The sequence below is a fragment of the Oryzias latipes genome, chromosome 20, assembly GCF_053564925.1.
Source record: "Oryzias latipes strain Hd-rR chromosome 20, Olatipes_Hd-rR_3.1".
NCBI classification, from domain to species: domain Eukaryota; kingdom Metazoa; phylum Chordata; class Actinopteri; order Beloniformes; family Adrianichthyidae; genus Oryzias; species Oryzias latipes.
The window spans coordinates 14,537,251-14,549,166 of NC_136256.1; the positions used below are offsets into that span (position 1 = coordinate 14,537,251).

General features: G+C 39.7%; 1 protein-coding gene across 4 annotated transcripts in view; it reads left to right on the top strand.

Moving 5' to 3' along the window:
• Positions 1-11,916, top strand: part of LOC144988238 (leukocyte elastase inhibitor-like) — a 35,172-nt gene extending 23,256 nt beyond the window's left edge. For 3 of the 4 annotated variants that reach the window (XM_078938409.1, XM_078938407.1, XM_078938410.1), the window contains 7 exons: positions 6,922-7,062; positions 7,246-7,363; positions 7,527-7,669; positions 8,758-8,835; positions 10,830-10,919; positions 10,998-11,178; positions 11,268-11,916. In XM_078938409.1, coding sequence (XP_078794535.1) covers positions 6,922-7,062; positions 7,246-7,363; positions 7,527-7,669; positions 8,758-8,835; positions 10,830-10,919; positions 10,998-11,178; positions 11,268-11,497 — 981 coding nt within the window. In that variant the 3' untranslated portion in view covers positions 11,498-11,916. The remainder of the gene's footprint in view (positions 1-6,921; positions 7,063-7,245; positions 7,364-7,526; positions 7,670-8,757; positions 8,836-10,829; positions 10,920-10,997; positions 11,179-11,267) is intronic. The other variant, XM_078938408.1, reaches the window with a different exon arrangement.

The following is an 11,916-nucleotide window of genomic DNA, read 5'->3' on the forward strand; positions in this document are numbered from 1 at the left end:
CCTCGTGCATGAGAAACTTGATTCTTGTTGTGGTTTGTTGTTTATAATTGTGTTTTTCTTTAATGTCTAGATGCATTTATCTGACATTCTTTGGTCCATTCGAGCCGGATGACAACATATCTGCGTCCTTGGGGGAGGATCATGCCGATTGAAGTCTGTGCACAGCCCGTGAGACTAGGTCTCCGGAGGAAAGTCCGTCGTAGTGAATTCTACGCCGGCCAATCGACTGGTCTGATCCCTGGGTCCGGATTGACGTTATTCGTTAACCAGTCAGACCACAACGACAAGGCAAGTACAGCGCTTTTTCAGGGGTTCGAGTCCCCGAAGTGGCCCAGAATTCTGAGGGACAGGTTCAAGTCCTGTTGCCTAAAACACGTGTGGGTTTGGAGTCCCGGAAAAGTCCAGAATTCTAAATAAAGGTGTAGGTTCGAGTCCTGCAGCCTAAAACGCGTAAGAGGGTTCAAGTCCCTAAAAGGCCTAGAATAACAACAAAAATAAAATAAAAAAAGGTTTTTTTTTGGTGTGAATGTGTGTGCATGTGTGAAAGGAGTGAACTTGTTCGAAGCAGTGAGCAGCTGGAAACCTTGCGGTGTTAACACAAGGCTGCTTGAACACAAGGCTGCTTGTTGGAGTAGAACAAGATTTCATCTCATTAGGCTTTAGGTGAAAAGAACCCAGAGTCTAAAACGTGTTTTGCTCCTGGGAGGACCCTAAACGTGTGACCGGATCAGACAACAGGTCTGACCTAGAAGCTTGTTGCACGGGGAGTGAAATTCGGTCCTGAGAGAAATTCTCTGTTGGTTCTGATCACACTCTGTGACTAACGTAAATGTAAAAAAATAGAAAAAATATAAAAAATGGGGGAATTCAAATAAAAAAGTTGAATTACCATGAGATTAAAAATATATAGAAAGAGGTTCATCCAGGTTCAACTACATTCTTGGTAAAATGGGATAAAAACTACAATTTTAAGGGGAATCTTGGAGTACACTAATGTACAGAATTAGTTCAACAGTTACCAATTCAAACCAGAATAAAACCTAAAAAAGAAACAAAAAAAAATAGTGAAGAATTAATTTGTGCAAAACTGTGCTTAAATGAAGCAACGAAAAATAAAGAATGGCATTCAGAAAAGTAAAACTAGAGATAAATCAGATGTGAGACTCAGACCCCTGCAACAGCTGGCTGCAGCAGGCTGCAGACCGAGCAGGAGCAGGATGAAAGGGGGGAGAGCAGAAACCAGCTGATTTCTCACCTCCTCCCTACCAGGGGACAAATGCTCCTCTGTTGACGGGTTTTTACCCACCAGTGACTGATTTAAATAAACCAGAAAAAGAAAAAATAATGTTAGGAGGAAAAGGGAAAAAACTTGAATGGAGTAAAACTATGGGGGTTGGTTTGGAAGAAGCTGGAGAGTCATCTGAACCCAATGATTGAAGTGTCCAATCCCAGAGCTGGAGAAGATGGCCAGAGGCCTACACTTCTTTTGTTTAGCACCTGGACATTAGAGGATGTTAGGAAGGCAGTGAGGGGAGTTATCTCTCACAGGGAAAATCCACAGGATTTTCATGAGCAAATGATGGAAGTTCAGAGAGCTTATCATCTGAATGGCATTGAATGTCAACAAGCATGGATGACTGCTATGAAAGCAGACTGGGCAAAAGTAAAGGAATCCTATGAATGATGACGATCCACCCAGACCTCTTCCACATAACAGTTTAAGAGTTGATTCAAAGTCTTACACTTTTAGGACAAAGAATTAGAGAAGCCTTTCCAATGAGACCTGATTATGGAAAGATTGGTCAAACTAAGCAAAAAGATGGAGAATTAGTGTTTGATTTTAGAGTCAGATTTGAAGAAGTTTTAAAGCTAATAGTGGACTCAGAGATGATGATAATGATGAAAGTCCCTATAGACAGCAGCTGAAACAAGCTTTACTGCAAGCTATGAGACCAGAGATTGCAGGCTAGATAAGGACACTTTACATAGATCTGCCTACAGGAGCACTACAACAGTTTAGGAATTTTGCTGTTCATGCAGAAAAAGTGATGGTGAATAAAAAGAAATTTAGGAATCAAAGTGAACATACATTTTGGCAGGAGGAAAGTAGTGATGTGTTTTTTGGAAGGAATGTGAACAGAGGAAGAAATTGTGGTCGTGGAAAAGGAAATTTTAAAGAAAATTTTAGAGGAAGGTCTAGAGGAAGTAGCAACAGAGGGTCAGAGCAAGTTGATGATGGATGTTGGATTTGTGGACAGAGAGATCATTGGGAGAGAGAGATTGTCCTGAAAGGAAGAAATCAGATTGATTAGATGGTAAAAGAAATAACAAGATAAAATATGAATCAGAACTAGAAATTCAACCAATTAGTGATGAATTTTTAGATCTCACTGAAAGAGAAATAGTTTTTGTTGATGGGTCAGCGAAGAAAGATGAGACAGGCAGAAACAAAGTGGGTTTTGCTGTTGTAACTCAAGATAAGGTTTTGAAGGCAGGACCCCTGCCTGGGAAATTACTCAGCACAATCAGCAGAGTTGACAGCCTTAACTGAAGCATGCAAACTGTTTAAAGATAAGCCAGTTACGATCTATACTGATAGCCAATATGCGTTTGCTATAGTGCATTTTATTTTGTCAACAGTGGAAGAACAGAGGGTTTAAAACGTCAACAGGAAAACCAATAATGCATGTAGACTTACTGAAAGAATTATTGACTGCTGTAATGTTACCATCTAAAGTGGCAATATGTAAATGTGAGGGACACACACGAAGAACAGATCATAATTCTTAAGGAAATGCCTTTGCAGATGCAACAGAAAAGCAAGCTGCAACAAAAGATGTAGAAATATGCACAAATGAGAATGTGACTGCAGATGCACCCGCTGATGTTTTAAAAAGAAATGCAACACAGCGCACCGAAACAAGAAAAAAAATATGGTTGAAAAAGGGAGCAAAGTTGAACAAGGTCTTTATATCAGCACAGAAGGTAAACCTATTTTACCAGAATCCATGTACAAATGGGCAGCAATTTTGAGTCATGGGCTTTGCCATGATTCAACAGGGGGGAGGATGAATTTATTAGAGAGATATTATACAACTTATGGATTTATTCTCTATTCAAAAAACTTTTTGTGAACAATGTGTTACATGTATGCATCATAATCCCCAAGGCAATGTTAAATTTAAGAGAGGAAGATTTTCTGAACCACCTTTTCCTTTCCATACAATCCTTATGGATTTTATTAAATTAAATAAAAGCAAAAAAAAATTGAAATATTGTTTAGTGATTATTAATGCATTTTCCAAATGGGTTGAAATTTTTCCATGTGCAACACAAGACGCTATTACAGTAGCTAAAGGTATTTGTAAAAGAATAATCCCAACTTTTGGCATACCACAAGTGATAAGAAGTGATAATGGTACACATTTTGTAAATCAAGTGATAGACAAAATGGTTCAACATCTTTGCATTGATCTAAAGAGACATTGTAGTTATCACCCACAGAGTGCAGGATTAGTTGAGAGAACTAATGGCACTATCAAATCAAAGTTAAAGAAATGCATGGAAGAGACAAACAGACAGTGGCCTGACTGCATAGACTTAGTTCAGCTAAGCATGCGTATCACACGCACAGCAGGTCAACCTTTAACGCCTTTTGAAATGTTGTATGGACGTTCTTATAGGTTACCAGACCTTGATCCTACACAGCAACATTCTCCAGATGATGATGCAAATTTAGTGGATTATTTGAGAAGAATGTTTACCACTAAAGATGTGCAAAGGACAAATCAAGTGCCAGATTCCTTCTTATCTCCACAGGACACTTCACCAGTGCAGGTTGGTGACTGGGTGTTTGTGAAGGCCATAAAAAGGAAGTGTTGGTCCAGCCCACGGCGGGAAGGCCCATTCCAAGTCCTGCTGACTACACCAACAGCTGTAAAGATTGCTGAAAGGACGTTTTGGATCCACCTGTCACACTGCAAGAAAAAGCATCTGGGTGAGGCTAATTCCAACTGCTAGGTGGGGAAGTCTGACTACAAAGGGAGGCAGCTGTATAGATGCTGCTTGTCTCAACGTCAGCGAAGCCGAGACATCCACCTAGTCTTAGGGAAGAAAGCACACCAGATCTCTTTTGCACTACACGGATCCTACACTGTTAGAGGACTTGAGGAGGTGATGTGCTAGTAACCTCTCCCTCCCGAAGATAGGTACATATCCACCATGGCGTGTCCAACTGGGCTAAGAGACAGTTTATTTTGTTTACTGTTCCTGCTATTCCTGACAGGAGCCACCACATGGATTTGGTTCTTTTGGAATCATTATCCACCTGCAAGAAGAACCACCAACGAGGAAAGACTAAATGTTTCTCGACGATGGCTGAGTATTGATGAACATGATGTTTTGAATAGTCCAAAAATGAACATAACTCACCTGTATATGACAAATTCTTGGTATAGGTATGTTATGTTACTGGCTAAAGAAAGGAATAGATCTGATTGCTATGTTTGTTCTGTAATTCCAGCTTCATCCCTACATCCTAATTTGCAGGCAAAGCAATTTTCTGAGTGGAAAAGCGACTGTGTTATTGAATATAGTACCAGAGGGTATATTAGTACTGGAGCCGTCACCACTTCAAATGGTACTCTTGTAAGACCAAGTTGCAAGAGTTTGTATCAGTTTAAAAAACTGAAATTGACAAAATCATTAGCTCCATATGCTAGTGTGGAACCAGGAACTGTGTTTCCACATTGCGTAACTAACAATGGCACAGAGTTTTTAGGAACTTTGCCGACAAAGATGTGTCATGAACTTCTTGTTCCCTTCACAGTCCAGATAATCAATGACAGAGTTTCCCATGGTTATGCTGTTCCCTGCCCCAGAGGATGTTGTGTTGGATCTAATCCAGATTTAATTCCAGGTAACAATGGTACTTATGTGGTTCATCAAATGTTTTGGTTATGTGGGCAGGCCCTCTACCTCAGTCTGCCTAGAGACTGGAGTGGGATTTGTGCTCCCGTAAAGGTCACAGATCACACTTTCATAGTTTCTGCAGTCCATGAGCCTCACCTGCGCCACAGACGTAACCTTATTGATGTCAAGCCACATGATTCCATTTGGGGATCAGATGTACCTGGAGACCATAAACTCTGGAATACGGGGCAAAAGGTAACTATGGCATTGTTTCCCTGGGTAGGAACTGCTAAGAACGCTCTCAGAATTGAGACCATTGATTATCGATTAAGTTTATTTTTGATTATTTTTGACCGCTACAATTAAAGCATTTAAAGGCTATAATGACGAAATGTCAAGCATGAGACTTATGGTTCTACAGAACAGATTGGTTTTGGACTTATTGGTTGCTCAGGAGGGAGGTGTTTGTAAAATGTTAAATGATACCTGTTGTAAATTTATTCCTGACAACACCGATGAAGGTCACAGCGTCACTGAAGCATTACATCAACTTGAAAAGGTTCAGCAGGCAATGCAGGATGACAGGAAATCCCAATCTTGGGATTTCTTCTCCTGGTTTGCTTTTGGTTCCTGGTGGCAACTTTTGTTAAAAATAGTGACACCTATTCTTATGGTACTGATCATATGTTGTGTGTTCACTATGTGCATTTTTCCTTGTATTCAATCTATGATTTCCAGAGCAGTGAATGGTGGAGTACAAAGTGTTCTTCTGAGTCAAGAATACAACTTGTTATTAAAGGGAGACCAAGATGACTGTAATGATTTTGAAACTGTAAGAACTTGAAAAAAAAAAAAAAAGAACTTCTCATCTGAGTGTAAATTGAAAGTGTTATGAAAATGAAGATGTCACAGAAAACTGAAAAGGGATGTGATATTGGATGTGTGATTTTAACATTTATCAATGATAAACAGGAGGGAGTATGTGAAGGAATTTGTTTTATTATTATCATTGTTTAAATGTATTTCTTTAAATGTTAACTCAGATTGACCTTTTTACCTCTTCTGAAAACAGTTCTGTGTGTTTTGGTCATCTGCTTCTCATGCCCAGCCAGGAACAGGGGGGTTTTACGACACACTGTCCTCAGCTGATAAGTGATACTGTTTGAAGTTAGAATCCACCAAAGGGGTCATTGTATGACACCCCCTAATGAACTTTTTGTCTTTGTCTTGAATTGTTACCTCCCACTTGTGTTCTTAATAAAAGCAGCACAGGGAGGGGCAGACCTTTGAGAAGAGAAACGTGGTGGACCTTTTCCAACACATTTGCTCCTCTCCCTCGTGCATGAGAAACTTGATTCTTGTTGTGGTTTGTTGTTTATAATTGTGTTTTTCTTTAATGTCTAGATGCATTTATCTGACACCCATTGAGACAATTGAATGCTTTATAAGGCCTTATATTAGTAAAATTATATCTAAGATATATTAGGATTTTTTTAAATAGCGTTATCTGTGGCGTCCACCTGTAAGTCACACAGGATTTCACAAACCACAGGAATGTGTTGCTCACACTTTCTGACCTTTTGACACTTGATGAAACCTGCAGGGAACTCTCTCAAACTTTCTTTTTTAAATTCTGTCCACACAGCATTTTAGTTCTGCAACACAATGATGTCATTTAAAAAGATAAACTCTTTTTTTTTTATATACGTGCTAACAGCGTGGTGGAGGGACAGCCTGTGGGTCAGCTTCTGTAAAAGTTGACCACACAGGTTTGGTTTATGGATTTCTTTTTCCTGCTTTTATATGATGTATGTTTTTGTGTTAAGTGTTTTATATGATTTGTAAAAACAAACACCTCAAGTTTCATGAATTGTCTTCCCATTTTTGACCAAATGAATTACTAACATTTTTTTTCTTCCTTGTTTAAAGATTTCTGGACTAAAATCTAACCTGCAGAGAAAGTCCATCAGAACAGATTTTCTCACATCTGTGGTTTATTTATCTCCACAGAGCCTGAAACTCCGGGATTCCCAGGATCAGGTCCATGCTAGCTTTGCTGAGCTGCTGGGCCAGCTCAACAAGCCTAAGGCCAGTTACGCTCTGAGTGTAGCTAACAGGCTTTTTGGAGAGCAGACCTACCAGTTCGTCGAGGTGTGTGAGACAAACTGGCTTTTTTGTAAACAGTAGAAGCAGAGGAGAAAATGTGATGAATGAAAACCTTGTCTTGTCATCCATCCCATTTAATCCTTTACGAGGTCACAGCGTTACTGATAGAAATTTTCTTTCAAAGAATGCAAAGCTACAAAATAAAGCGCAAAGGCTTTTATTGTTTAGGAGTTCCTGGGAAACAGCAGGAAGCACTACAAAGCAGAGCTGGAGAAGGTGAACTTCATGCAGGGTTCTGAAGCTGCCAGGCTCAACATCAACACCTGGGTGGAGAAACAGACACAAGGTGGTCTACAAACCTAAAAACATCTGAACAAACACACTTCACTCAACTCCAAAGTCCATTTAGTTTCATAAATGATCCTCATTTGAAGTGATCTGCAGTGTAATCTGATTAGATCTGATACAGATCTAACCGTGTCTTTGCCTTAACTTGTTTTGTTTTTCAGGTAAAATCAGAGACATCCTCGCCGAGGGTTCCTTGAACAACCTGACCAGACTTGTGCTGGTCAATGCCATCTATTTCAAAGGCAACTGGAACAAGAAGTTTGATGCGCAGAATACTCGTGACGCTGACTTCCGACTGAACAAGGTAACTCTGCAGCTGACAGGAGACCAACGAGGAGCTGAGTGGATGAGAAAACTACGGAGCCCTGGATGTGACATTCAAAAAATAAATAAGCAAATAAAAATGTTTCCCTCAAATTAATCATTTATGCCCACAAACAAGTATTTGTTGGTCACAAATGAGCAATTTACCAGCATCTTGAGCGCACAAGTTTGTGCACAAATTATCATCCTTTCCACTCAAAGTAGTATTATGTGGACATAAAAAAAGCAGGAAAACTGCAATACAAAACCCAGATTCTTAGGGTTTGAGGTTTTAAGTAGCTATCTTGGTAAAAACAATTTTAAAAACATTATTTATATTACACATATTCTGAGTTTTGTTTGGTTAAAGCTTGTACTGACCAACCTTTAGCTTTGTTTGCTCTATTATCAAATTCTTTCTTATAGTCAACCAGTTGTCTGCATAAATTGATTTAATAGAGCAGTGTGGACAGAACTGAAGGTAATATTGAAATAAATCTGAGTTCCATCTCTTTTTAAATCTTAGGAGAATGTATAGGTGCAAAAGAGTAATGATAACAAAATTAGTGAAAATGGAAAAGACCGTAAGAACATTTTTTTTAAAACACATATTTACCCAAACTAGACCAGAGGAAAGGTTTTATGTCTGGCTTTATAAATAGGACGATCATTCACAGGTGAACAATGTATTATGAAAATAGTCTTTAGTTTAAATAAAGAACCTAACAAAGACACTGTTTTTAACGCTACAATTCATTTGAATACAGATGTCTCCTATTAACATTCAGTGGGTAAATTGTGAGAATGTTGGACTCTGAGTAAAAAAGTTATTTCCTATTGAAGAAAAGACCCAGTATGTGACAGAATGTATGGAACTTTTATGATCTGATTCTTAGCCCAAGTCTCTAATTTACAGTAACACTTAACATTATCATATTTTCTTAGATCATATCCTGTTTGTTTTATCCTCCACATTTAGCCACTACTTTCATTTCAGAAACCTTTGACTTCTTTTTTATTGAAAGGTGGTGTGGGTCCAAACCCCTTAATCGGGCCTGTTTTCATTGTGTTTCCCTCTTTTGCTTTCAGAATGCTAAAAAGACAGTAAAAATGATGTACCGGACATCCAAGTTTCCTCTGACCTACATCCCTGAAATCAACTGCCAGGTAACCCTGTCATGTAGAATCTTATAGTTTTTCAGTCAGAAGGACGTATTACATCGACTCAAACTGTTTAAATTATTAGAGACCTTCCTTTTTTTCTTTTCTTCTGCCCTTTGTGTGTCATATACGACAGAGTTTTAGGGCCACGGTGAGGAAAAAAATTCTGGCCAACGTGTCGAGTTTTTTCTCGTCACAAAGTTTCGAGAAAAAACTCGTTTCGAGATAAGAGGCGAAATAAAGTTTCGAGATTAAAGTTGCAATGTTGCGCGAGAGAGATTTTATCTCGTAAATTTAGGAGATAAAAACTCGTAAATTTATGAGAAAAAATCTCTTAAATTTATGAGATTAAAGTGGAAGTGAGCATCCAGAGCAGCAGGTGAACACCGCGCAGCAGCAGATCAGACCGACTAAACTTTGTTGAACAGGTCAGCTAAATGTTTATTGATAACGTTCCAAATGTCTGGAAGCTCATTTGTTTGATTTACAATTTATTAAAGTTTTTTTTATTGATGGTTGGTTTGCAGCCCGATGAAGCCATCGGGTGTCCCTGCAGCTGTTCGCTTGAATCTTTTCTTCCTCCACCAAAGACAAGATCTCTCTGTTTGTGTGATGCTTCCGTCTGAGGAGCCCTTTTTGCCTTTTTCGACATTCTAATGCTAATATAAAAGACTATTTTCACTCATCTTTGTTTTTTAATGATGAAGCGGGACGCTTCATCTGCAGGAGGGGGCGTAGGTAACTGTTTACTTCCGCATTGGTGTTCGGATGACAGGTTCATGACATAAGGTGACAGAGGAACTTCAGGTTGTGTGAATGAAAAGGAAAATAAAGGCTGCAGCAGTCCTCTACACCCAAACGTATCTCTGAGCTCCTTATTTTACATATAAAACTCCGCTTTACTGACACTGAACCTCGGAAAGCCGGCTCCAGTGAAAATAATCTGATTTTGACTCACCAAAAGGTTCAGAATCTCTTTGTTTTAAACCTATAATAATCCGGAAATAAAGCTTCACAAAAGGCTCCACATATTTCATCTTCAAGCTCCAATAAACAGACAACTTCGGTGTTTTCCACTTGTTAATCGATGAATTTTTTCTCATAAATTTACGAGATAAAATCTCTTAAATTTACTTTTTTTTTGGTGGCCATAAAACTCTGTCGTAAACTCTGAAGTACAAAGCCGCTAGCTCACTAACATTAGCCATAACACTGAATACTCCTGAAAGACTCAGCTTCACTTCTCTCGCGCAACATTTCGACTTTAATCTTGAAACTTCATTTCGACTTTTATCTCGACACGACGAGTTTTTTCTCGAAACTTTTTTTCCTAACCGTGGCCCTAAAACTCCGTTGTAGTCATATCACCGCTGCTTTTATCTTTCAACAAAAGCAATTTTACTCTATAAACTTTGCTAGAGTTGTTTTCTAAGACATAGTTTCTGAAGAGCAGCAGGATCTCATTAGAAATTCACCTCTGAGTTGTTGGCGGTACAGAGTATGCCTGCTCCTACTTCCCATCATCCATCTGTTTCCACGCTCTCCCACTAGCTTACAGCCCCTCACACCTCCAATCCAACATTACCGGTGCAACAGAAATACTGGATCTGTAAATCCAGCCGTACAGTTTAGATCCAGATTCCAGCTCAGACAACGATGAACATGGATCTATTTGCAAGTGGATGCATCAGAATGGAGCGGAGCAGGGAGCTGGCGGCCCGGTATATTTTCAATGTCACACATACGATCTTTTTCAGACTGCAGAAATTCCTCTGCACCTTATTCACAACAATTTTAATGAAGAAATACTCAGAAATGCAACTTCAATCTTACTTTTCTTTATAAATGTCCTCCATCATGAAAACAATTCCAAAGGAACTTGTTAAACACAATTTTTATTGGAGTGGGTCTCAAAAAAATAAAACAATTAGACTTTCTTGCCCTTTTATTGAGTTCAGTGAAATACATGTCTTACAGGAATTCTTCCCTCTTTGTAATAGATCCTTGAGATGCCCTACAAAGACAAGGAGCTAAGCATGCTGGTCTTCCTGCCCACTGACATCGAGGACAGCACCACCGGCCTGGAGAAGGTAGGATTGGCCTGCATTTGCACATGGACTCACCAAGAACCCAGCAAAACATGCACAAAGCAGATGTTTGCCTTCTAGCTGGAGAAGGCCCTGACCTACGAGAACTTTATGGAGTGGACTCGCCCAGACATGATGAACGAGGTGGAGGTCAGGGTGGGCTTCCCTCGCTTCAAGATGGAGCAGAAGTATGACATGAAGAAAGTCCTGGTCAGCATGGGCATGGCGGACGCTTTCGACATGTCAAAGTGTGATTTCTCTGGTGGGTAGCTGGAGCTTCACTGAACCTGAGATGGAACTTGATATGTACCTTAAGCTCATCCTCTGAGAATCTTCTGCCCTTTTCCTCAGGCATGTCTCCAGCCAATGACCTGGTGCTGTCAGAAGTCTTCCACAAGGCTTTTGTGGAGGTCAACGAGGAGGGAACAGAGGCGGCTGCTGCCACCGCGTTCATCAAGTATGGCTTTATGCTGAATTTTTCCACTGACGTCTTCATCGCTGACCACCCCTTCCTCTTCTTCATCAGACACAACAGATCCATGAGCATTCTGTTTGCGGGCCGTTACTGCTCCCCTCAGTAAAGTTCCCTTGAGCAAACCACATCTTCATTTTCCATCCGTCAGAGTATGAGGCTTAGTGACGTTGAAGGAATCCTTTAACACTCCAGTTTGGTTCTGTGCCTTTCTACAGATTGATGTTTTGCACTGTCTCATTCTAAAGATGAATCATTATTCCTGCTGCTTTCTTTTACCCTAATCTCCTTATATCTAGTCAAGATTATTGCATTTTACACACATCTATGATGCTCCTTTGCACTGTCCTGCTCAACCCAAACCAAAGAATGAAATATGACAAACGCCTCTTTTATGCAATTCCTTGGAACCGTCATGCATCGTAAACTGGATTAAAAACATGAATGTATGCAAAGACTTTTGCCAGCTGCCGTGTCACTGTCATGTACTCTTTTACACCTGAAATTAAAGTGTGTGGTTTGCTGAAA